The 27684-nt window shown below is 45.5% G+C and overlaps 1 protein-coding gene across 1 annotated transcript in view; it reads right to left on the bottom strand.

Moving 5' to 3' along the window:
* The window catches only part of NFXL1 (nuclear transcription factor, X-box binding like 1), a 202595-nt gene extending 175453 nt beyond the window's left edge, over window positions 1–27142 (bottom strand). The window contains exons 1-7 of the mRNA XM_063920974.1: window positions 26971–27142; window positions 14818–15074; window positions 13996–14163; window positions 12486–12595; window positions 9566–9699; window positions 2809–2987; window positions 2230–2391 (exon numbers count right to left, since the gene is read on the bottom strand). Of these exons, the coding sequence (XP_063777044.1) occupies window positions 2230–2391; window positions 2809–2987; window positions 9566–9699; window positions 12486–12595; window positions 13996–14163; window positions 14818–15049 (985 nt within the window). The 5' untranslated portion in view covers window positions 15050–15074; window positions 26971–27142. The remainder of the gene's footprint in view (window positions 1–2229; window positions 2392–2808; window positions 2988–9565; window positions 9700–12485; window positions 12596–13995; window positions 14164–14817; window positions 15075–26970) is intronic.
* Window positions 27143–27684: the final 542 nt, after the last annotated feature.

The following is a 27684-nucleotide window of genomic DNA, read 5'->3' as shown; positions in this document are numbered from 1 at the left end:
ATAGGCTCCGCCCCCTTCACGGCGGCCTTTTCTCCCGCTCTTTTTAGGAAAACTGGCAGGGATGAAATGCATCCATATAGCCCAGGAGCTATATGTGATGTATTTCTTTAGCCATATAAGGTTTAAACATGTTTTATTGCGTCTCAGGGCGCTCCCCCCCAGCGCCCTGCACCCTCAGTGACCGGAGTGTGAAGTGTGCTGAGAGCAATGGCGCACAGCTGCAGTGCTGTGCGCTACCTTATCTGAAGACAGGAACGTCTTCTGCCGCCGATTTCTCCGGACCTCTTCGCTCTTCTGGCTCTGTAAGGGGGCCGGCGGCGCGGCTCCGGGACCCATCCAGGCTGAACCTGTGATCGTCCCTCTGGAGCGAATGTCCAGTAGCCAAGAAGCCCAATCCACTCTGCACGCAGGTGAGTTCGCTTCTTCTCCCCTTAGTCCCACGATGCAGTGAGCCTGTTGCCAGCAGGACTCACTGAAAATAAAAAACCTATTTAAACTTTTACTTCTAAGCAGCTCAGGAGAGCCACCTAGCATGCACCCTTCTCGTTCGGGCACAAAAATCTAACTGAGGCTTGGAGGAGGGTCATAGGGGGAGGAGCCAGTGCACACCAGCTAGTCTAAAGCTTTTACTTTTTGTGCCCAGTCTCCTGCGGAGCCGCTATTCCCCATGGTCCTTACGGAAGTCCCAGCATCCACTAGGACGTCAGAGAAAAGGGGACGCTGTCTGCCGTAATGTGTAAAAAGGGGGACGCTGTCTGCCGCTAAGTTTAACAAGGGCACGCTGTCTGCCGTAATGTGTAAAAAGTGTACGCTGTCTGCCGTAATGTGTAAAAAGGGCACGCTGTCTGCCGTAATGTGTAAAAAGGGCACGCTGTCTGCCGTAATGTGTAAAAAGGGCACGCTGTCTGCCGTAATGTATAAAAAGGGCACGCTGTCTGCCGTAATGTATAAAAAGGGGGACGCTGTCTGCCGTAATGTATAAAAAGGGGGACGCTGTCTGCCGTAATGTATAAAAAGGGGGACGCTGTCTGCCGTAATGTGTAAAAAGGGGGACGCTGTCTGCCGTAATGTGTAAAAAGGGGACGCTGTCTGCCGTAATGTGTAAAAAGAGGAATCTGTTCGCTGTAAGGCGTAAAAGGGTCTCTACCTGGTGTAGTGGTGCTACTGTGCGGCGTAATTTGAAGAATGGAGACTACTGTGCACCGTTTTAGGAATTGGTATTATTTTGTGGCCACACCCCTTTCCCACGAAGCCACGCCACTATGTATTTTTGCGCGCGCCTACAGCGCGCACTGCCCCTATTTTGCATGCAGGGGTGGGGCTCCGATGCCGTTTCTTGCACACAGTGCTAAAATGTCTAGTTACGGCACTGTTGCTAGGTATCCATTTCTCTGGCCCTGAGCAGGTCCCCCTCACCAGATCCTCTCAAGGGGTGAGGAGGTGGACTTGGATGGGATGGGGGGGGCCCAAAGCATTTTGTCGCACCTGGGCCCACCGCTTGCTAGTTCCGCCACTGGGCTCTTGATATTCTGTCATGGAGTGTTTTGCATATCCTACTTATTGTGTATTACGTTTCCATTTGTATGTAATGCCCTATGTTATTTTTCAGATATTTGCTTTGTCTGCCAATACATTTTTATGTTTGGATGTTCTACATAAATATTTAGATAAAAATGACAGAATGAAAAAAAAAAAATAATAATAATAATAATAATAATAATAATAATAATACATGTTTGCCCTGTCACAAAGAAATAAACATGTATTAAAAGGGTTAAACAAACAAGACCAAGACCTGGCAAGACACACATAACCATGCTGTATTAACCAGAACAAAATCAAAATGTATAAAAACAAACAAACCCAAAGCCTTGTTTACAGATAGAGACCAGAGTGTCACAGCTTCTATACCCCAGGCATGGCCCATCCACAGATATTACACAACACGTATTGTGTACAGCATGTGCTTTATTCAGAACAACCACCATTTATTAATCACAAACTGAAATGAATGTAACTGGATGACGGGGATGCCTAACCCTACTATGTATACCAGAGACGTAGATGAACAGGTCACAAAGCCCCAGTAACACAGTGTTCCTCACACAAGGCTCTTTAATTATAGTTTCAGAACAGCTAGATACAAATGGAACGTACAACACAGCTTATAAAAATAAATGCTCATTTACATACATGCTGGAAAGGTTTCATCCATTGCATTAAACCTACCTTTATGACACGGGTTTGTACACTTGTGTTGTCCACACAACAGCATTCTCCCGCACTGCTGCTGGCATGACCAGTCTTTGGTGCTGCATCGGCGGGGAACAGATTTTGCCTTCTTACAGAAACAAGTGGTGGTCACCATCTTTGGACATGGTGGGCATGGGCCTGAGCAGAGACAGACAGATGGGCATATAGTGGTGTTAGAATCAACTACTAGTGATAACAAAACATTATTACGGTGAAATGTTCTGCTCAATACTATATTTGTGCATACGCCGATTTATAACACAGCCTTGGTAATAACCCCGTCACTTGCTTCTCAGATAATGTTAATATCAGACATATGTAGGATATATATTCAGGCAACAGGTACAGAAGCTGCAGGTGTGAAGCATGGAGGTGCCATTGCATTTCTGTTCTATACTTCATATTTCTTTGGGAACAGAAATTGAGTGGAAGCAATGGGACTATGACCTGGGAGCCACACTAATAAACAAGTTATTATAGACGAGACAGAAGCTGGATTTATGGTGCAGTATAGGCTTATAGAGAGCACGCTTTGCAGTAAGTTTCATTCATTACCTGGATGGCACAGCAGCAAACATCTGTGACCACAAGAGGGCTTAAATTCTCTTTCACAAACTTGTCCACAAGAATGGGGTACAAGCCACGGGTCCAGAGGTGGATCTTGCACTTTTCCACAATAACAGTAATACCTAGCGGGAGTCTCTGATCGCTTATATTCATATCGACACTTTGGGCTGAAAGACAGAAGCCACACACATTACATGGAGTTATGGAGTCGTGTCTGGGAATAGGATAGACTGTCTATAACTATGATGAGAGAATGACGGAAGTGGTGTACAGTCTTCTTAGTATATAGGCTTTGGAAGCCAAAAATCTTGGGAGCAAGACTTTAAGTTCCCCAGACTGCAGCGAGCCCTATGCGAGTACTCATATACTGTACATGTGCTGCTGCGTGATTAGGGAAGTTGGCCACTTTGACAAATACACGAAGCACTGACTGCAGCAACTATCATGAGCACTAAATCGCTAATCAGCGCCCACTACTATGCATTCACATCCACCACACCAGCAAGGCTGTAGTAATTACAATGTGAACAGTGGAGGAGCACTGGCAATGGAAGCAATGACTTCAACGTCCATTGTAGTCTCTGAGCTGCACTGCAGTATGCTTCAGGGAATATATGTGAATAAGCCTTAGATCACCACTACACAGCCCAATGTTCAAAACAAAATGACTGAGTGATGTTATGTTCTTACACAAATATTGAACAATCACCAACTACTGTGAATAAAGCATGTATATAAAATAATTGAAGATAACAGTCTATAGGTAGCCTGCTGTGTGCCCTATTGCCACATGCAAAGGCCGAGTATGTCATTATAACCCAGTGTGCCCTTGGAACGTTCCAGGTAATTTAGCACTATAGTTGTCAGACAATGCATCACCATGCTGCGTGGTGTAGAGAGTGTTTACTTTATTACACAGCTGTCTAAGACGCTATGCCCACTACCATAAAATATTCAATTACTCTCCACATAAACACAGAGAATACAGCAAATACAGCACACGCTGGGAGCGGCACAGATGTCTCCGTAGGTCAGCAAGGTAAAAATAAGAATTTACTTACCGATAATTCTATTTCTCGTAGTCCGTAGTGGATGCTGGGAACTCCGTAAGGACCATGGGGAATAGCGGCTCCGCAGGAGACTGGGCACAAAAGTAAAAGCTTTCTGACTAGCTGGTGTGCACTGGCTCCTCCCCCTATGACCCTCCTCCAAGCCTCAGTTAGGATACTGTGCCCGGACGAGCGTACATAATAAGGAAGGATCTTGAATCCCGGGTAAGACTCATACCAGCCACACCAATCACACCGTACAACTTGTGATCTGAACCCAGTTAACAGTATGATAAACGTAGGAGCCTCTGAAAAGATGGCTCACAACAATAAACAACCCGATTTTTGTAACAATAACTATATACAAGTATTGCAGACAATCCGCACTTGGGATGAGCGCCCAGCATCCACTACGGACTACGAGAAATAGAATTATCGGTAAGTAAATTCTTATTTTCTCTGACGTCCTAGTGGATGCTGGGAACTCCGTAAGGACCATGGGGATTATACCAAAGCTCCCAAACGGGCGGGAGAGTGCGGATGACTCTGCAGCACCGAATGAGAGAACTCCAGGTCCTCCTCAGCCAGGGTATCAAATTTGTAAAATTTAGCAAACGTGTTTGCCCCTGACCAAGTAGCTGCTCGGCAAAGTTGTAAAGCCGAGACCCCTCGGGCAGCCGCCCAAGATGAGCCCACTTTCCTTGTGGAATGGGCTTTTACAGATTTTGGCTGTGGCAGGCCTGCCACAGAATGTGCAAGCTGAATTGTACTACAAATCCAACGAGCAATCGTCTGCTTAGAAGCAGGAGCACCCAGCTTGTTGGGTGCATACAGGATAAACAGCGAGTCAGATTTTCTGACTCCAGCCGTCCTGGAAACATATATTTTCAGGGCCCTGACTACGTCCAGCAACTTGGAGTCCTCCAAGTCCCTAGTAGCCGCAGGCACCACAATAGGCTGGTTTAAGTGAAACGCTGAAACCACCTTAGGGAGAAATTGAGGACGAGTCCTCAATTCTGCCCTGTCCGTATGAAAAATTAGGTAAGGGCTTTTATAGGATAAAGCCGCCAATTCTGAGACACGCCTGGCTGAAGCCAGGGCTAACAGCATTACCACTTTCCATGTGAGATATTTTAAGTCCACAGTGGTGAGTGGTTCAAACCAATGTGATTTTAGGAATCCCAAAACTACATTGAGATCCCAAGGTGCCACAGGAGGCACAAAAGGAGGCTGTATATGCAGTACTCCCTTGACAAACGTCTGAACATCAGGAACAGAAGCCAGTTCTTTTTGGAAGAATATTGACAGGGCCGAAATTTGAACCTTAATGGACCCTAATTTGAGGCCCATAGACAGTCCTGTTTGCAGGAAATGCAGGAAACGACCCAGTTGAAATTCCTCTGTAGGGACCTTCCTGGCCTCGCACCACGCAACATATTTACGCCAAATACGGTGATAATGTTGTATGGTTACATCCTTCCTGGCTTTGATCAGGGTAGGGATGACTTCATCCGGAATGCCTTTTTCCTTCAGGATCCGGCGTTCAACCTCCATGCCGTCAAACGCAGCCGCGGTAAGTCTTGGAACAGACAAGGTCCCTGCTGGAGCAGGTCCTTTCTTAGAGGTAGAGGCCACGGGTCCTCTGTGAGCATCTCTTGAAGTTCCGGGTACCAAGTCCTTCTTGGCCAATCCGGAGCCACGAGTATAGTTCTTACTCCTCTCCGTCTTATAATTCTCAATACCTTGGGTATGAGAGGCAGAGGAGGGAACACATACACTGACTGGTACACCCACGGTGTTACCAGAGCGTCCACAGCTATTGCCTGAGGGTCCCTTGACCTGGCGCAATACCTGTCTAGTTTTTTGTTGAGGCGGGACGCCATCATGTCCACCTTTGGTTTTTCCCAACGGTTTACAATCATGTGGAAGACTTCTGGATGAAGTCCCCACTCTCCCGGGTGGAGGTCGTGTCTGCTGAGGAAGTCTGCTTCCCAGTTGTCCACTCCCGGAATGAACACTGCTGACAGTGCCATCACATGATTTTCTGCCCAGCGAAGAATCCTTGCAGCTTCTGCCATTGCCCTCCTGCTTCTTGTGCCGCCCTGTCTATTTACGTGGGCGACTGCCGTGATGTCGTCCGATTGGATCAATACCGACTGACCCTGAAGCAGAGGCCTTGCTTGGCTTAGGGCATTGTAAATTGCTCTTAGTTCCAGGATATTTATGTGAAGAGACGTTTCCATGCTTGACCACAAGCCCTGGAAATTTTCTTCCCTGTGTGACTGCTCCCCAGCCTCTCAGGCTGGCATCCGTGGTCACCAGAATCCAGTCCTGAATGCCGAATCTGCGGCCCTCTAGAAGATGAGCACTCTGCAACCACCACAGGAGAGACACCCTTGTCCTTGGAGATAGGGTTATCCGCTGATGCATCTGAAGATGCGATCCGGACCATTTGTCCAGCAGATCCCACTGAAAAGTTCTTGCATGGAATCTTCCGAATGGAATCGCTTCGTAAGAAGCCACCATCTTTCCCAGGACCCTTGTGCATTGATGCACTGACACTTGTCCTGGTTTCAGGAGGTTCCTGACTAGCTCGGATAACTCCCTGGCCTTCTCCTCCGGGAGAAACACCTTTTTCTGGACTGTGTCCAGAATCATCCCTAGGAACAGTAGACGTGTTGTTGGAATCAGCTGCGATTTTGGAATATTTAGAATCCACCCGTGCTGACGTAGCACCACCTGAGATAGTGCTACTCCGACCTCTAACTGTTCCCTGGATCTTGCCCTTATCAGGAGATCGTCCAAGTAAGGGATAATTAAGACGCCTTTTCTTCGAAGAAGAATCATCATTTCGGCCATTACCTTGGTAAAGACCCGTGGTGCCGTGGACAATCCAAACGGCAGCGTCTGAAACTGATAATGACAGTTCTGTACCACAAACCTGAGGTACCCTTGGTGAGAAGGGTAGATTGGGACATGGAGATAAGCATCTTTGATGTCCAGAGACACCATATAGTCCCCTTCTTCCAGGTTCGCTATCACTGCTCTGAGTGATTCCATCTTGAATTTGAACCTTTTTATGTAAGTGTTCAATGATTTCAGATTTAAAATCGGTCTCACCGAGCCGTCCGGCTTCGGTACCACAAACAGCGTGGAATAATACCCCTTTCCCTGTTGTAGGAGAGGTACCTTGATTATCACCTGCTGGGAATACAGCTTGTAAATAGCTTCCAATACTGCCTCCCTGTCGGAGGGAGACGTTGGTAGAGCAGACTTCAGGAACCGGCGAGGGGGAGACGTCTCGAATTCCAATTTGTACCCCTGTGATACTACCTGCAGGATCCAGGGGTCCACTTGAGAGTGAGCCCACTGCGCGTTGAAATTTTTGAGACGGGCCCCCACCGTGCCTGAGTCCGCTTGTAAAGCCCCAGCGTCATGCTGAAGACTTGGCAGAAGCGGGGGAGGGCTTCTGATCCTGGGAAGAGGCTGCCTGCTGCAGTCTTTTTCCCCTTCCTCTGCCCCGGGGCAGAAATGAGTGGCCTTTTGCCCGCTTGCCCTTATGGGGACGAAAGGACTGAGTTTGAAAAGACGGTGTCTTTTTCTGCTGAGAGGTGACCTGGGGTAAAAAGGTGGATTTCCCAGCCGTCGCCGTGGCCACCAGGTCTGACAGACCGACCCCAAATATCTCCTCCCCTTTATACGGCAAAACTTCCATATGCCGTTTGGAATCCGCATCACCTGACCACTGTCGTGTCCATAAACTTCTTCTGGCAGAAATGGACAACGCACTTACTCTTGATGCCAGGGTGCAAATATCCCTCTGTGCATCTCGCATATATAGTAATGCATCCTTTAAATGCTCTATAGTCAATAATATACTGTCCCTATCCAGGGTATCAATATTTTCAGTCAGGGAATCCGACCAAGCCACTCCAGCGCTGCACATCCAGGCTGAGGCGATTGCTGGTCGTAGTATAACACCAGTATGTGTGTATATACCTTTTAGGATATTTTCCAGCTTTCTATCAGCTGGTTCCTTGAGGGCGGCCGTATCAGGAGACGGTAAAGCCACTTGTTTTGATAAGCGTGTGAGCGCCTTATCTACCCTAGGGGGTGTTTCCCAACGCGCCCTAACCTCAGGCGGGAAAGGGTATAATGCCAATAATTTATTAGAAATCAGCAGTTTTTTATCGGGGGAAACCCACGCTTTGTCACACACCTCATTTAATTCATCTGATTCAGGAAAAACTATGGGTAGTTTTTTCACACCCCACATAATACCCCTTTTTGTGGTACTTGTAGTATCAGAAATGTTCAAAGCCTCCTTCATTGCCGTGATCATGTAACGTGTGGCCCTACTGGACATTACGTTTGTCTCGTCACCGTCGACACTGGAGTCAGTATCCGTGTCTGGGTCTGTGTCGACCATCTGAGGTAACGGGCGCTTTAGAGCCCCTGACGGTGTTTGAGACGCCTGGACAGGCACTAACTGATTTGCCGGCTGTCTCATGTCGTCAACAGTTTTTTGCAAAGTGCTGACACTGTCACGTAATTCCTTCCATACTACCATCCAGTCAGGTGTCGACTCCCTAGGGGGTGACATCACTATTACAGGCAATTGCTCCGCCTCCACATCATTTTCCTCCTCATACATGTCGACACAATCGTACCGACACACAGCACACACACAGGGAATGCTCTGATAGAGGACAGGACCCCACGAGCCCTTTGGGGAGACAGAGGGAGAGTTTGCCAGCACACACCCGAGCGCTATATATATGCAGGGATAACCTTATATAAGTGTTTCTCCCTTCTATAGCTGCTGTATATGTATTTTCTGCCAATTAGTGCCCCCCCTCTCTTGTTTTACCCTGATTCTGTAGCAGGACTGCAGGGGAGAGTCAGGGAGCCGTCCTTCCAGCGGAGCCGTGAGGGAAAATGGCGCTTGTGTGCTGAGGAGAAAGGCTCCGCCCCCTTTTCGGCGGCCTTTTCTCCCGCTTTTTTTAGGAAAACTGGCAGGGGTGAAATGCATCCATATAGCCCAGGAGCTATATGTGATGCATTTCTTTAGCCATATAAGGTTTAAAACATGTTTTATTGCGTCTCAGGGCGCTCCCCCCAGCGCCCTGCACCCTCAGTGACCGGAGTGTGAAGTGTGCTGAGAGCAATGGCGCACAGCTGCAGTGCTGTGCGCTACCTTATTGAAGACAGGAACGTCGCCGATTTTTCCGGACCTCTTCGCTCTTCTGGCTCTGTAAGGGGGCCGGCGGCGCGGCTCCGGGACCCATCCAGGCTGAACCTGTGATCGTCCCTCTGGAGCTAATGTCCAGTAGCCAAGAAGCCCAATCCACTCTGCATGCAGGTGAGCTTCTTCTCCCCTTAGTCCCACGATGCAGTGAGCCTGTTGCCAGCAGGTCTCACTGAAAAAAAAAAAAACTAAAACTAAACTTTTATTAAGAAACTCAGGAGAGCCTCCTAGAATGCACCCTTCTCGGCCGGGCACAAAAATCTAACTGAGGCTTGGAGGAGGGTCATAGGGGGAGGAGCCAGTGCACACCAGCTAGTCAGAAAGCTTTTACTTCTGTGCCCAGTCTCCTGCGGAGCCGCTATTCCCCATGGTCCTTACGGAGTTCCCAGCATCCTCTAGGACGTCAGAGAAAGTACAGAGTCTGTAGGATTTTTGAGCGGTCACATACCAGGGCCAAGGATAATCTTTCTTTTCAAAGTCATCATCTGTGAGCGGAGAAGACAAGAGGAATACGCTGTCCTTGGCCCACTTCTGGATGCAAGGCATGTGAAATATGCAGTAACAGGCACAGCAGCTCCAGACCTAGAAGGAAGCCATTTATAATTAGAGAGCGCAGCTACTGATCTCACATGGATACACTGCTCCAGTACAGAAGGGCATAACAAGGATACAGGGGATTATTCAGGTTGGATTGTAGATTCTGCTTTTTCTTTCTTTCATATGCTGGGGGCCGCCCATCACAGATAAAGGCTGCCCAGCATGCCAAATGTTCTGCCCAGCGTCTGCGCCTGCAATTTAATTGCATTTGCAGCAATTGCGGAACACCCCCTGCCTTTCGCAGACTGGCTGTGAAGGCAGGCACACCGCCACCATGTTTTCCGTCGGAACGGCTGCGTGTGACGTCATGCAGCCTCCCCAAAAACGGCACCGACCCACCATTGTTCATATCAACTCGCCCCCGCAACGCTGCTACCTGTCAATCAGACAGAGGCATTCGCAGCCAAAGCAATGTGATCGCATTGGCCAGCCTGCGCACGACGGGACCTGCGCATGCACATTGGCGCCAGTAAAGGGGAAATTGGGTTTGCATCACGTTGTGACCTGAATAACCCCCATGGTGTGCAAAAGTATCAACTCAGTTCTTAATATTTCTTTAGATTACATTTAAAGCAGCAGCAATTGGAGATGCCTTATTCAGTCTACTTTTCTGGCATACGACTAGTCAGAGACATGGGGGTATATGTGCTATTTTAGAAGTGGAGATGTTGCCCATAGCAACCAATCAGATTTTAAATATTATCTTCTAGGATCAGCTAGAAAAATGTCAAGTAGAATCTGATTGGTTTTAAAAAACCTGCACCTTACTAAATAAACCCCATAACGCAAAAAAAAAAAAAAAAATAATTTGCAGGTTATAGAAGAAATCAACTGAAAGGTAGTTGAAATGTTAGTAAGGTCCACTGCAATGTATCGATAAGATACATTAACACTGCAATGTATCGATGTATTGAAAAGATGCCGTAGATAACATTTGCAATATATCTGCAAAACACGTGTCAGACTGTATGTTTCACTGAATTGTAAGATACAGTAATAGATGCTAGCACAACTTCTGCAGGGTACAAACTTCTGCACATTTTAATGTAGGTGAGATGTGGGAGCAGAGACTGGGAGAGCCACGGGCAGCCAGACGGGGAGAGCAGCGCTGGAGGATGTCACAGCTGCCGCTCACAGTAGCGTCCACCTGGCTCCAGCAAGCGATACCTCGCTTGCTGGAGCTGGGTGGACACTGCCATGAGCGGCTGTTGTGAAGCGGGGATGGGGAGAGGAGGGACGTGGAGAGGCAGAGAGACGGGAAGGGGATGAGACACTGTGATACGAACGTTACTAATAGAACATGACATAGCAGAAAGCCAGATCTGCATAGTAGAACCCACACATTACTGTAAAGGGCCTGTAGGTTTAGCAGACACCAGAGTAGTGGTCCCATGGTAACCACGTCACACAAGTACATTTCTGAAGTATGGAAAGTAACACGCAGATAGGCCGGTCACTTTCTGAAACAAGGTGGTGTGGGCTGCTGAAATCAAAATTCAACTTTTGACCACAACCATAAAAGAAATATTTTGGGGTTGATTCAACTGCGAGCAATGGCGGCCATGCTGCGATCTAGTGCGCACATATGCCACACTTATGGTAGCCCTGAGATGGTGTATTTCTGTGCGCACCTCTGGTGCTGTGAACAAAAATATGCAATTTAGGAGGCTATTTGGTATGCTCATGCAGTTGCGACGGCACTTTGTGGGCATTGCTATCGACTTGTTTGAGACAAAGTAAACATTTAAAGAAAACCCCTTGCAAACCATTAAACAATATGGGCTGACTTGCTGTTATTTATGGTTGTGTAGCAGCCAATACTGTCTTGGTGGAAAGCAGAATATATTCAGTCAAATGAAGGTCAACACATTGGGCCTGATTCAGATGTGGCTGGAGTTGCTATCAGTGTTACTTCCTTGGACATGTGTCCCAGGATGCAGCATCGGATCTTTCACTCAACATCAAGCGGCTTGTGGCACCCACGGTGCTGTGCAGTGCCCATTGCAGAGGAGAGGAAATCTCCATCCTTCAATGGAAATCCCAGGCCTCTTTCCTCCCCCCTAAACGATGGTGACACGCCTTCATCGCCACCCCCTCCCCGCCCCCTCAGACGGCAGCAGACTGTCAATCACTGACAATCTGCCGTTGTCTTGCTACCTGCATCGCAGTACCTGTTCATGCAGAACGGTTCCTGCGCAAAGTACCAATAATCACTACTTTGCGCTTCCTGCAGCAGTTGCAATGGGATCTGAATAACCCCCATTGTACAAGCTGATGTGCTCATGTTAGTGATGAAATTGGGAGCTTAAAAAAAAGATTGATATTTCAGCAACTATCCAGAACATGGCCGATATTCATCAATGAAGTTCTTACAGGAGCATAGATGAAGGTGCTGGAATGAACCTCACAATTCTTGGATGCAGTTACATAAAAACCGTGCGGACAGCTCAAACAAACTGCATGCAAGAGAGCGCTACGGAAGTGGGGGCAAAACTAGAAGCATAGTCAGATATGTAAGTCAGTGTGTCACTGCTTACTATGACAGGCCTACACGGCAGATATTTCCACCATCCCCATTGGGGTGTAAGAACAAAACTGTGAGGATGTTGGTCGCAACGTGTCATGTTTATGCATTTATCCTGCGACTTGACCAGGGGTATCTGCCTAATCTGCTGACTGCAATATTGCAGCCAATGTCACATATCTATTTGCCTCAAGTGTAGATTTTGTGCCATCTATTGCATTAGAACTAATCATGGGATGATACTTACAGCTTGGTTTCTCTTCACTGAAGCAATGCATATCAAACAAGTCACAGCCCCAGACTGAAAGGCCTCATTCACATACTGTTTGGTGCGCATCAATTCACTGGCATCACCATCTTTAAAACACACAAGAAAACAATTACATTACTATATTTACATATTATTACTTCATTATGTGATTTATAATAGCCTGTGAGGTGCAGGTTCTGGCGTGATTCCAGTGTTTCTGGACATATTTTTAAATTAATTTTAAATTATTTTTAAACCAGCAATCATTTAAAAGGCATAAATACAGCCAGACTGATATATAAACCCCCATTACTGGGTACATAGATCATACTGCAGGAGATGTAAGAAGAGGTGGTAAGTGTGCTATAACCATAGCTATTTGATGCTTGGAACAAGCATCAGAATGTAGCAAAGCAGAGAATGAATCACTTTATGCTATCTGCAAACATCTTGCAATTTCACCATCACCATACTATTGTGTGGCGACGTAAATTCGTTCAGCTGTATCAAAAGACAATAAATGCACTTTTGCCGTTTACAATTTTTTTTGCAATAATGTAATATCTGCCGATATGTGTACTAACCTGCAGCGGCTGCTGGGGGTCCAAGCTGCATACAGGAGATCTCACAATGGTTGCGAGACCTCACACATGCGTAGGAGCCATCAGGGAGGAGAGACACATAGGGGTCGATTCAATTCGGCAATTTATGAATAGCGCCGGGAATTAGCTCCCGACGCTATTCAATTCAGCTCCAGTTAAGTCGGCGATGGCCCGTTCTCGATGACTAAACAGGTTGAATTGTTGGGAGAACGGGCATTCTCCGACTTAACTCCCCGGCGCGAGGCCGATTCCTGTTCACTCCCCCACAACGGGGACAGAGACGTTAAAACATCTCGTCGGTACTGCTTCCTGGTTCACCTAGGATAGAGGTGAAGCAGGGAGAGCTATAGCGGCACAATAAGTGCCACTACAGTACATCTAGCCCACTGCATGTTATATTACTCTGTATTATCTGGTAATGAAGTGCTTCATAATATATTTTACATATAAACCTAAACATTTTTTGTTTCACCCATAGAGGAAGTACAGTAAGTCACACAACACAGGCGAGGAGACAAACACTTGTAGACTAATATTCATGAGCGTGCCCCTATCAGTCCACAATGAATCAAGGTGTTAAATATTAGCCAGAAGTGACTCGGTGAGGTCACCAATTCCTAGCAAATTGATTGGTTGAACACTGGTTCCGCCCATAAACATGGAGGCCTCCACTAGTGACTGGCCCACTTTCTACTGTACATGTTAATTTTAGCTTAATTTTTAGTTGAAGGAAAAAACTATTTGTGAAGGAATATAAATGTGAAGTACTCAATGTGAAGTAAAGTACTAAATCAACAATCAGTTACCCGCTATATACCTGGAGTAATAGTGCTAGAACACACAGTGCCATGTAAATCATTGGGACAAAATGAAAACTACCTTTTTTTATTTACAAAGTTAATTACCTGTTTGATCAGTGTAAGTGGTAAAGGTTAGAGCTAATATTTCTCTCTGTTTCCCTTCATCCCCATCATCGTCTTCTTCCGAGGAGCTGCCATCGTCATCCACAAGTTTCTTTATCACTGCCTGGTTAGCTTTCTGGATCTCTTCAAACTTTTTTTTAGAGGTCTCCACTTAAAAGAAAAGAAAGATTCCAGCACATGGAACAGCAGTATCATAAATCATTCAGTGACCATAAGATACAAGAGGAATCACACTGTACGGTGTACCAAGAAAGCATTACTTTACAGCCGGGGGTTAAATTCACACATGAGAACAATGTCAGCGTTAATGTAAATTATACTCTCAATGCACGAGTGCACTACAGGGGCCGATTCAATTGATGCGGAACAACCCACCCCGCTGGGCATCTACTGGAGATATTCAATTGTTTCTCTGATCACACACCTATTAGTAATTTACAAGGCTGACCACTCCGGAGGCCGAGAGAAAAATGTGTGCATCGCGGGTAATGGGCGTGATCGGAGAAACAACTGAATTGCTCTGATAGACGCCCATTACTATAGATGGCCAGCAGGGGGAGCGCAGAAGAACTGAATCAGCCCCATAATACTTATTTCATGTTACTGGTATAAAATGCAACTTGTGACTTATGTAAGGCGGAGGAAGCCAGTGTGTGGGGTGAGAGAATACCCATAAGAATGCAGTCTATAAAATAACTTCTACCCTCAGCGATTTTATTGGTCAACTAAAATTATTTCCATAAATGCTGGTTCAGCCCATTCAATGATGACCTGTAGCGCGTGTTGGTAAGTGACACTACTTACCATTAGGTTCACTCTTCCGGTTCACTGGATTAACAGGCTTGCTGACAGATGCATAGGATACATTCCCTCTCCCAGCACCGGGCCAGGGACCAGCATTTCCATCGCCTCTTGAAAAGGCAGTACTTCTGCCCAGTCCTGGTGCAGGTCCTGGAGCAGGAGATGGTACACCATTGACAGAATTACCACGACCTCTTGCACGTCCTCTGCCACCAAATCGCCAAGGTGCCTCCATTGTCGCCGATGCCACAAATGAGTATCTGAATATTTAAAAGACATAACATTATGTATGTACTGTACTTCTAAACATAGTTTCACAGAAGAGAACTCCAACATCGTACATTCCACAATGCTTTACTGGAGACACTCCATAGACCTGTGTGCTAGTCAGGGACTTAAGGGCACTACACGACAGTAATGAAAGATATGAACGATCTCGTTCATTAATGAACAAGATACCGTTCATATCTTTGAGTGCGGAGGCACAAGCGATGAACGATGCGCGACCACGTGCTCGTTCATCGCTGGTGCCCCGTTGCCTGTGCATGCAGGCCAATATGGACGATCTCGTCCATATTTACCGGCACTTCTATGTAGCCAGGTGACGGGGGGAGTGAAGAAACTTCACTCCCCCCGTCAGTGCCCACACGCCACCGGGTCGCCCGTCAGCCGTATCCGCCATCGGGCAGCTCAGCGGCGGATCGCTCAATGTGTAGGGCCCTTTACACTAAACATACTCTGTCAGATAGACATTTTATCTGACAGTCTGAAACCCAGCAGATATTGTGGCCATACAGTGTGAGATATCTTAGTGTATAGCCACACAATATTGGCTTTTCTCCCCTGGGAGGAGCCATACTGTATTTCCCACATACCCCATTCGGCCTGTGTTAAGGAAAGGGGAAATATCAGGTGGTCGGCTGCAGCAGCACATACACTGCAAGATGCAGCCAAATAATGAACAGATCTAACGGACATGCTGATTGGTCATGGCCGAACACTATGTGATAATCGGTGGATTGGGCCAATAATTGCATAAGGGTAGGCAAAGTAAGAGCCAATTAAAATACAGCCAGTTAACAGCAAAAACCGACAACCAAATCAATTAACAGGTTAGTAAATAGTATATGCAATTGGTTATAGACAATGACTCAGACAGCAAGTGCTCAACACAGGATCCGCAATCTACCACAGCTAAACCATTCAGGCTTAAAAGGGTGATACACTGACATATTCAGATAGCCTCTGTATTGTTTGGTAACACTATATAATCAAACCCAACATACAGGTTTAATATACTATATTAAGGTATCCCAAGGCTGCTTAATGCCTTATATCTACTGGTGTTAGGTTTGGTTTTAAAAAGTCAACCGCAAAAAGTTTTTTTCTTCATTAACGGATGTCATTCCACCTTGTTTTGCCTTGTAAATGATTGCCACTTTAAAAATATGGACAGGCTCAAAAACAAAAACAAAACCCTGAACAGCCTGCACATTGCAGGCTATAACATATCACCCCAATACTAAGGAGGCAGCTCTTGGGAAAGGTTTCAGAAAATCCAAAGTGGAGTAGAGCCATGGTTACACCCTTATAATAACATATCCTTCAACTGTACATTTTTTTCAAGGTACAGTACCTTTTCTCTGGCAGCGACAGCGTATTTGCACCAATTGGTCAAAGCTTTTTGGCCTCCCAGCATGCAACGGGCCTGTCCATATATCCCCGCCTCCTGGCTCAGGCAAATCAGTCTCTTGTTTGGTGCAGCAGGAGCCAGACCATGGTCAGAGGGCTGCTCGTTTTTAGCAGCCCTAAGGTTTCTTATTTTATTTTTATAGTCTCACTATTTTTTCTTGAGTGATCTTTTAAAAAAAAACAAAAAAAAACGTCTTGCACGTACCTTAGAAAGAGTCGCTCCAACAATTCTCCGCCGGGTCGCGACAACGCTTACCCACGAGTACAGTGCTGTTTTGGCGGGCGTCTGTGTCGGATATACTAGCAGGTCCAGCAGACGTTACCAGGCTGTGGCCGGAGCACAGGGAGAAGGCAAGGCATCAGTTCCGCTTAGAAGGGGAATACGGACACAGCCGCACTGTTTTGGGAAGAGACTACCAAACAGTCGCTGATGCGGCTGCCACCTCGTGTGCACCAGCGCTAGACCTTAGGGATCATAGGATCTAGGAATATTACGAGGCCGCGAACCCTACAGTGATGTCAGCAGTGGGGAGTCAGACGCTCTCCTGGTCGCCCCTCCCCCCGGTTCATGACCAGTTTCCTCAGAGGCTCCTGCCATGAACTGTTTTCCCGCGTCAGTCTCAGACACTGTATACGAAGGGGACCCAGTCGCAGCATAGGCGGCTGTGTGACTGGTGCACCTATGTTCACTATAGGTTCATGGAGCTGCAGTGTACACTAGTAGCGTCTGGATCCACTCAGCGTTCGCAAACGTATTGATCGGTCCTGGAAGCGGGGCGAGTCTCTCTGTATCCCACTCTACTGAGTAGGGGTAATACAGCACTATGGGGGTAATTCCAAGTTGATCGCAGCAGGATTTTTTTTAGCAGTTCGGCAAAACCATGTGCACTGCAGGGGAGGCAGATATAACATGTGCAAAGAGAGTTAGATTTGGGTGGGTTATTTTGTTTCTGTGCAGGGTAAATACTGGCTGCTTTATTTTTACACTGCAATTTAGATTGCAGATTGAACACACCACACCCAAATCTAACTCTCTCTGCACATGTTATATCTGCCTCCCCTGCAGTGCACATGGTTTTGCCCAACTGCTAAAAAATATCCTGCTGCGATCAACTCAGAATTACCCCCTAAGTCTCTATCTGCCTTTTGAGTATGAATAGTTAGCTAAGTGTCTATTGCATAAGAGTCTGAATACTATTACTGTGGTTTCAGTAATATGTTCTCCTACATACTTGAAATGTATTTGTAGTTGATGTTGTGCTCAGATTACTTATTATACTAATGTATAACATGTGACTGACTGCTAGTGTGATTGCAGACCTTACTATATATTCTGTCAGTATTTTTCTATTCCGATCCTCAATGCTGGTGCATAGCAGGGTAGTGTCGGATTGTATGTCACTTTAAAAAGCTTAAAGTGATTACAGTCACAAATTGTGAAGTACACTGTGGAAGTGTTGATTATTTATCATGTCTAAGAGCGGCAAAGGTGAGTAAGATACACTCACAGCAACACCAACACTCATATCATGTTTGTCTTGCAAAGCTGGGTTAACCTCTCAAGATCTGGTTCAGGATGGTTTGTGTGCAGCATTCACCAGGTCTCTTGAAACATACAAAACAGATTCAGGTGCAGATTGATCCACCTTGGGCTACGTTTGCACAGACATTATCCAGTATAGCTGAACGGATAATTCCAAATCCTGTACCAGGGATAGGTTAACACTTACATGCAGCTTCCCACCTGCGGTTTATCACTTCCAGCAGCAGCAACCACTAAAAAGAAACAGGCTGATAAGCCAGTGGTAAGTAAATCTTCATCCTCACATGCTACATGTTTCAGATGAGGATTCATCGGAGAATGAAAGCTCAATAAACTCTGCTTCGGTATACGAAGAGGAGGAAGGTCTCAGCTCAGTGGACATAGCAGAGTAATTAAAGCAATGAAAACCATTCTATCCTTAGAGGATTCAACAGAGCCTGTGTTAAAAACCAAGGCACCTGTGTTTAAACGTCCCAAAACAGTTAAGACTGAGTTTCCGGGGTCAGATCAGCTGACTGAAATCATGGAAGAGGCTTGGGCTACGCCCAATAAGATATTTAGAATTCCTAGGAAATGGAATTCCAATTATTCTCTTCCAGCTGGGGATTGTTTAAAAAGGGAGGTGGCTACCAAGGTAGATACGCATGTGATTTGTTTAGTGCGAAAATCTACATTACCTCTGCCTTCAACATCATTAAAGGATATCACGGATAGGAGAGTGGATTTAAAAAAAAAAAAAAATTTAGATCCCTGTCTGAGGCAGTCATAAGGCCAGCTATGGCTTCTGCTTGGATGGCAAAGGCAGTGGCTGCCTGGGCTGATGCATTGGAGGGGGATTTTTCAATGGCATCTAGATAGCAATAATCCCATATACCTGTAACACATATAAAACAGGCTGCAATGTTCTTGGAAGAAGCAGCATTAGATATGGGTACTATTGCTTCCAGGGCATCAGCTTCAACAATAGCTGCTCGCAGAGCAGTTTGGCTACGTACGTGGAAAGCGGATTCAGAATCTAACAAGGTTTTGGAATCTTTGCCTTTTCCTGGAGATATTCTTTTTGGTAAAGAATTGACAGATATTTTGAAGTCAGAAGTGACTCCAAGAAGGTAAAATTTCCTTTCACATACAAATTCAAACCTAAAGTTCCAGCTTTTCGGCCCTTTCGGTCTCAGGAAAAAGTGATGGCAGGCAGCCCCAATACAACAAGCCTGGTAAGAATAAAAAGCACTGGGCTACCAGAGGACCGGTTGGTAAAACAGAAAATAAGCCATCAGCCAGGGTGGGGGGTCGACTTCTTCAGTTTGCACAGATCTGGCAGCAATCTACAACAGATGCCTGAGTGCAGGAAGCTGTATCTCTAGGTTATGCTTTTGCCTTCAAGAAGCACCCTCCTCAAAGGTTTTTTTGTACCAGCCCGTCTCGGGTAGACGAAGGCCAGGTCTTTGCAAGAGGCAGTTCAGAAATTGCTTCAGTCAGGAGTAATCATTCCAGTTCCTCCCGCACAACGAGGATAGGATTTTTACTCCAACCGGTTTCTAGTTCAGAAGCCGAATGGGTCATTCTGGCCCATTCTCAATCTCAAAGCGCTGAACAAATACATTTGGGTACCTCGGTTTCATATGGAGACTTTACGTTCCATTATTTTGGCCATGGAGCCAGTGGATTATATGGTATCCCTGGATATTCAGGATGCTTACCTACATGTTTCTATAGCACTGTCCCATCAGTGTTATCTCAGGTTCGCTATCCTCCAACAGCATTTTCAGTTCCAGGCCCTACTTTTTGGGTTAGCCACAGCCCCCAGAGTATTTACCAAAATGATGGTGGTAATGGCAGTTTATCTCCACCAGCAGGGGATAAGATTTTTTCCATACCTCAACGATCTATTAATGCTGGCATATTCACAGGAATTGCTCCTAAGTCATTTGCAACAGACAATAACGTGTTTGCAAAGGCACAAGTGGCTCATAAATTGAGCAAAATCGTCTCTGGTTCCCTCACAGCGGATGACTCACTTGGGGGCTGTACTGGATTCAGGCCTTCAGAGAGTAATTTTACCTCTGAACAAGAAATCCAAAGTTCAGTCAAGGATTCAGGAGTTGCTACACAGTCAAAAGGTATCCATTCACAGAGCAATGCGTGTGATGGGATAGATGGAGTCAACATTCGACATGGTGGAGTATGCACAGTTCCACTCGAGGCCTCTGCAGCATATGATCCTTGCCAAATGGAATGGGTTGCATCAGATGATACAAACGCAGACTATCGTCCTTACGATGTAACTAAAAAGGTCATTAGCCTGTTGGCTACAGACATCCCATCTGGATAAGGGGAGACCCTTTTGGATATCAGATTGGGAAATTCTGACAACGGATGCCAGTCTCTATGGCTGGGGAGCAGTGTCAGGAAGGTTTTGTTTCCAGGGGCAATGGACCAGGGAAGAAGGTATCCTTCCAAAAATATATTGGAACTTCGGGCCATATACATGGCACTGATTCAGGCAAAGGACATTCTTCGGGGAAAACCAGTTCAGATCCGCTCGAACAATGAAATGGCAGTAGTGTATCTCAACCATCAGGGAGGAACTCGCAGCCAAAAAGTTATGAAGGAGGTAAGTCCCATACTAAAGTTGGCAGGGCTTCATCATCCAGCCTTGTCCGCAGTGTTCGTTCCAGGAATCCGAAACTGGGTAGCGGATTTTCTCAGTCGATACGCCATTCAGGCAAGCGAATGGGCTCTACACCCGGAGGTCTTCCAGACTCTAGTAGATAAGTGGGGGTTGCTAGAGACAGATCTCATGGCGTCCCGTCAGAACAACAAAGTTCTTGCATACGGGTCAAGAACAAAGATTCCAGAGCAATCTTTGTGGATGCCCTGTAGGTGAGATGGAACTTTCATCTGGCTTATGTGTTTCCTCCAATCGCCTTATTACCCAGGGTGGTAAGAAAGATAAAGCAAGGAAAGGGTGCCGTGATACTAATAGCTCCGGCTTGGCCCAGAAGACATTGGTACACAGATCTGCAGAGAATGTTGATGGATGCTCCACTTCTGCTCCCTCAACGTCCAGATCTACTGATGCAGGGTCCTTGTTATCACAGACATCTGTATCGACTGTCTTTGACGGTGTGGCTCTTGAAATCTCTGTCCTGAAGTCAAGAGGATTCTCACAACAGGTAATTCAAACAATGCTCAGTGCAAGGAAACCTTCCTCAGCTCGCATTTATCACATAATATGGGCAAACCTATATTCATTGGTGCAGTGAACGGAAAATGGACCCTAGGTCTTTCAGAGTTTCCAGGGTCTTCGCATTCCTTCAGGCAGGAATGGATAAAGGTTTGAAGGTGGCTTCCTTGAGAGTGTAAGTATCAGCATTGTCTGTATGGTTCCAAAAGAAAATTGCCAATTTACAGGATGTGCATACTTTTTTCCAGGGAATGCTGCTCATTCAATCTCCTTTTGTTCCTCCTACAGTGCCTTGGGACTTTAGAACTAAACTTAAGGCCTTTCGAGTTGCCCCATTTGAACCACTTAATAAAGTGGATCTTAAATGGTTGACAGCTAAAGTTCTCTTTCTACCGGCTATGGCGTCAGCTAGAAGAGTATCAGATTTAGGGGCATTGTTAAGTCATCCTCCATTTCTGATCTTTTAACCAGATAACCAGTTTTAGTTCTAAGAACTGCTCTATCTTCCCAAGGTGGTGTCTAAATGTCACCTTAATGAAGAAATTGTAGTCCCGGTGGACACACCTTGAAAAAGACCTTTGAGTCGAAACGGCGTTGGTGCTGTGCTCCCAGACAGTGATTTATCCGTGTTTTTACTGCGTCCTCCTGTTACCATCCAAATTGTGAAGGTATAGTACATGGGTGTTACCTAGGTGTTAGTCCGGAATTCACCTATGGTAGTCTCATTTCATCTGACCCACCCTTTGTGTATATACCTTGTGTTGGTAATATATAAGGAGAAATTTTTTATGGAATTTTTAATTGTGTGACAATAAACAAATCTTTTTGGAAAGAAACGACTACATTCGTATCCATTTTAAAGAAACCGTTACGTGAGGATACCCACACTCCAAGAAAGTGAGTGTGGTACGTTCAAATTGAACGAATTTCTACTTGCATTATTGTCCTCTATTTTATGATAAAGATACCTTGATATGTATGATTCTACACTATTTTAAGTGAGTTTTGGTACGTTCATCCTGAAATGAAAAGGTGGTGAGGAACTATCCCTTTCTCAGCTATCAAGATTTTCACCATATAGGGTTCCTTTCCCTTTGGAGAAGTCACTGGACTTGTTTATATTGTCTGATGATAAACAGTATTACACATTGTGTGCCTCTTTTTCTATTTTTATTTCCTATGAATTTCACGTTGGAGATTGATTTGAATTGAAAAAGAACCATTGTAGACATTGGATGTGAAAGAAATTTAAATTATCACCAGTTCGTCGAGATTTCATGTGATGTATATTTAATTATTTTCTCTACCTTGTTTTAATCATTTAGTATCGCCTTTGATTTCCCCTCAACGACCTTTATTTCCTACATAATATGGGCAAACCTATATTCATTGGTGCAGTGAACGGAAAATGGACCCTAGGTCTTTCAGAGTTTCCAGGGTCTTCGCATTCCTTCAGGCAGGAATGGATAAAGGTTTGAAGGTGGCTTCCTTGAGAGTGTAAGTATCAGCATTGTCTGTATGGTTCCAAAAGAAAATTGCCAATTTACAGGATGTGCATACTTTTTTCCAGGGAATGCTGCTCATTCAATCTCCTTTTATTCCTCCTACAGTGCCTTGGGACTTTAGAACTAAACTTAAGGCCTTTCGAGTTGCCCCATTTGAACCACTTAATAAAGTGGATCTTAAATGGTTGACAGCTAAAGTTCTCTTTCTACCGGCTATGGCGTCAGCTAGAAGAGTATCAGATTTAGGGGCATTGTTAAGTCATCCTCCATTTCTGATCTTTTAACCAGATAACCAGTTTTAGTTCTAAGAACTGCTCTATCTTCCCAAGGTGGTGTCTAAATTTCACCTTAATGAAGAAATTGTAGTCCCGGCTTTCCAGGAACCAGGCCTTTCTGCGGGAGATGCATCGCTGGACATGGTCCGTGCCTTAAGGATCTACGTGATTCGTACCAGTGCCATCAGAAAGACAGATTCTTTCTTCGTTCTCTACGGATTTCACAAGAGAGGATGGCCTGCTGATAAGCAGACACTGGCAAGGTGGCTTTGGATGACTATTTCAGAAGCATATTCTCGAGCTGATCTCCCTGTTCTGGCTAATGTCTCTGCTCACTCTACCCGTAAGGTAGGTCCATCATGGGCAGCACAACGTGGTCCTTCAGCAGAACAGATATGTAAGGCAGCCACATGGTCTTCCATTAACACATTCATTAGACATTATGCCATGGATACCTTTGCCTCATGACACCGAATTCAGGCGAAGGATTCTCCTGTCTAATCAGGAGCGTCCCCACCACTAAATTGCTTTGGGAAATCCCAATGTTATCCTGTGGATAACCTGTGGACCCTGCCGGAGAAATATACGTTATGGTAAGGACTTACCGTTGATTACGGTATTTCTCCTAAGTCCACAGGATCCACAGGGATCCCACCCTGACGCACCCGATTTGAGGATCCTTTTACTCACTAACCTCTTCCTTCTTGTACGGAAGGGTGTGCATGTGTGTTCTTCTCACCTGATTAGGGCTATCTATGATGCTCCTGCCTTGAGCTATGGGAATACAACTGATTTGCCCGAGCAAGGAGGCGGGGATATACGGATGGGCCCGTTGCATGCTGGGAGGCCGAAAAGCTTTGACCGATTGGTGCAAATACGCTGTCACTTCATCATATCCCAATGTTATCCTGTGGACTTAGGAGAAATACCGTTGTCAACGGTAAGTTCTTACCATAACGTATATTTTTTATGGTCTGTACCTGCCAAAAAGGGCTTTGTACCGATTTTTGACTCTCAAAATGTCCAGTGAAAGTATATTAAAGGGGGCGTGGCCCACTTTCCCAGTGACCACGCCCCTTTCCTAACTGGTACCAGTTTTTGTGTGTAAAATGTTGGTGGGTACGTAATAATGTACAATCTTAGGGGTCTATTCATGAAGCAGTGAAAAGAGTGGAGATAAGTACCAATGGAGAAGTTGCCCATATCAACCAATCAGCTTTTATCAAGTACATTCTATAAAATGTAAGGGAGATGCTGATTGGTTGCCATGGGCAACTTCTCCACCATTTCCACTGCTTTATGAATAGACACCATAATGCGTATTTATAAGCTACTCTTGCCAGCCCCCTTAGGACACTGCAGTCACAGGAAGAATTACTGCAGTCTCTTGCTTCCACCCAGCTCCTACTCATGTAACTTATCAGCCACGAAAGATGTTGACTGGTACTCCCAGTCTGAAACACAGACAAAGGTCTGTCACTCATATGCTAGGTCTTACATAGTCTTGGCTTTGCCATAACTGGTCTGGGATTTCATTCTCTATACATCATATCTACCTGTATTCTCTGTGCTTACGTAAAGCATCAGCAAATTTACTTAACTGTAATAATGTGTGTCCTGCTCTGCCAGATTATTCTGTGTAAAGATCCAAACGTGATGTAATGGGGCAGATTCAGTTATCTGCGTGTTTTATTGCACAGGCAAAGTTCCAGGATTGACACCCCGAGCTATTCAATTATTAATCACTTTCCCAAAACATTAACCCGTAAGGGTCGATACAATAAAGAGCGAGTTTGCAAAAGCAAGTTGATTTCATGAAACCTGCATACACTGTGATTGTGTGCACCAAAACATGCAAGATTCAATTACAAATGCCAATGCGTAGTCCATGGTTGAGTGTCACACATCCAAAATGCTTGGGACCAGAAGTATTTTGGATATCGGATTTTTCCGTATTTTGGAGGACTTTCATACCATGATGAGATATCATGGCAACGGGACCCAAGTCTAAGCACAGAATGCATTTATGTTTCATATACACCTTATACACACAGCCTGAAGGTCATTTTAGACAAAAATTTTAACAACTTTGGGCTTTATTCAATTCAGTGGGGATTGAATAGCTCATGAGGGAGCTCCCAAAGCTATTCAATTCAGCGTCAATCTAAGTCGGAGAATGCCCGTACTCGTGGAAGACGCGAGAATGGGCATACTCCGTTTAAAGTGCCCGCTGCGAAGCCGTTTTGCCCACGCTGCAGCACAAAACAGCATCGCGGACCTAAATTTTGTCGGATTTCTGCTCGCACTACCGGAGGGGTGCAAGAAGAAATCCTTTAGTCGGGGATGACAGCAGGCTGAATTGAATAGCACCGGGAGCTCCCTCCTGACGCTATTCAATCCACGCTGAATTGAATCGAGCCCTTTGTGTATTAAACAAAGTTTGTACTATCTCAGTCTCACTCAAAAAATTCCGTATTTCAGAATATTTGGATATGGGATACTCAACCTGTACTCGCAGTAAGGTTGCAAGACTGTTCTACAAAAAGCATATTGGGAGAAGTGCATGAAAAATTGGGGAAAGCGTCCTGGATCTCCATAAAAGTGACAACTGAGATAGCAGGATCATATAGAAGGCGCTTAGTGGCCATAAGGAAAGCTCTGGAGGTTCATAAATAGTTTTAAATGGATGATTTTATTAATGACTAAAAAATATTATAGCAAGCGTTTATCATCAAATTACATTTTTTTTGGGGGGTACAGAAATAGGTCTATAAAAATGTTTTTTCAGTGTTTTAATACTATTTTGTAAATTTAAAAAAAAAAATTTGTAGCTCCATTCTGCAAGTTCTAAAACCCCTCTCCCATAACAACGTCTCCACATACCTGCCCCACATCATTTAACCTATTGTTGAGATGTTAGAGAAATTCACCTGAAAGCGGATGGTTTTATTGGCAAATGATACCATTGAACACATCCAAATGCATGATTATTCATTGAGAGGGCTGCAATAAAGACTCCCTCTACCTTTTCACCTGATTAAGGGGGTGCACACAAAAATGTAGATCCCCTCTGAAAAATGAATGCCAGTTTGTAGAATTAATTATTTCCAATTAAATTTGCTGTGCGAGTTCGCTGTGAAAATTGCTTGCAGGACCCAATTCGCTCCTAAATGGATCTTATGTTATGTACCAGAATCTATGGGTTATCTGGTGCATTAAAATCCCAGAGGGTGCATTTAACGCAGCGTTAAAAGGAAAAAAATCCACATTAAGTGCACCCACGGGGGATTAAGCGTGCAGGGTCTCTACCCTTCAATGCCGTGGGGTAAACCCTGCTGCTACGGCTAACTGAATCTACCCCATAATATTACACTGCAAAGATCATTATCTAAGTACAGTACCCAAGTTACAAATGGAAGATAACCTGCTACAAGCCATACAACAACTCATTTGACTGGTTGACACAGAGTTACAGTACAAGCCTAAGTTTATTATATTTATGCCCCAGGTACCCACAACACAATTGCTGCGTGAAACATCCATTTCACATTGAATACACAAAAGAATATTACACACATGAATGGTGCAGGCCAGCAGCAAGCAGCCCAATGACAGCTGACTGGAAATGAGGAATATTGCTATAAATCTACAGATTTAAAACATCAAGACAATCATTTCCCAAAGCCAAACCCTGCAGCAATAACAGAGAGCACACACGACGTGGCATACAGGGGGTACTGGTCAGTGGGTGAGCTGATAAGCCAAATGCTAAGGTGGGGAAACACAGGGAAGCTGAGAGAGGATACATGATGCAGGAGAAGTGGAGCCAGTAGCACACTGCCTTCCCCACTACAGCTGTCAGGCCCCATGCTTAGGTACTGGGTGCAATACATACACCAGAGCTGGCGGACGCCCTGTGCACTGGAGCTTACACTCCAAAGTCTCAGCCATTACCTATCACCGGCTACTCCATGTTTCTAACACCGGGCACAGGAGCGTCGGTGAATCCAGTCGTTGTGTGATGTGGCCTCTCCAGCAAGATCAGTAGAAAAGGACTACATTTCCCGGCATGCAGCGCGCAGACGGCTCTACTAAGCGCTCAGTCCGCAGGCACCACAGGACATCGAGGACTACATGTCCCGGCAGCCACTGCGCCAAGCACCTGTCATGCGGCTTATTCCTGGTGACGTGTCATGTAGCTGGCAGGCTTGCTCACAAGCCATGCTGCCCTGCTGTAGCTGCTTATGTGAGCTTCATGCATGAGCTGTCCACCAGATACTGTGAATTGCCCTTCATACTATGGACCTGCTGTAAGTGTCACTGTGAATGTCATGATTTCATACCTCTCAACATGACCCTCTCCAGTCTAGGAGCATACCCTCCAACATGACCCGCCCCACTAGGTACAAAATGCTCTGTTTCTCTAACGTCCTAGAGGATGCTGGGGACTCCGTAAGGACCATGGAGATAGACGGGCTCCGCAGGAGACACGGGCACTTTAAGAAAGACTTTGACTCTGGGTGTGCAGTGGCTCCTCCCTCTATGCCCCTCCTCCAGACCTCAGTTTGATACTGTGCCCAGAGGAGCTGGGTGCATTTCAGGAGCTCTCCTGAGTTTCCTGTAAGAAAGCATTTTTGTTAGGTTTTTTATTTTCAGGGAGCCTGCTGG

This window comes from Pseudophryne corroboree, chromosome 1, assembly GCF_028390025.1.
Source record: "Pseudophryne corroboree isolate aPseCor3 chromosome 1, aPseCor3.hap2, whole genome shotgun sequence".
In the NCBI taxonomy this organism is placed as follows: Eukaryota; Metazoa; Chordata; class Amphibia; order Anura; family Myobatrachidae; genus Pseudophryne; species Pseudophryne corroboree.
Note: the sequence above shows the minus strand (reverse complement) of the source record. Positions and strands in the feature narration are given on the sequence as shown.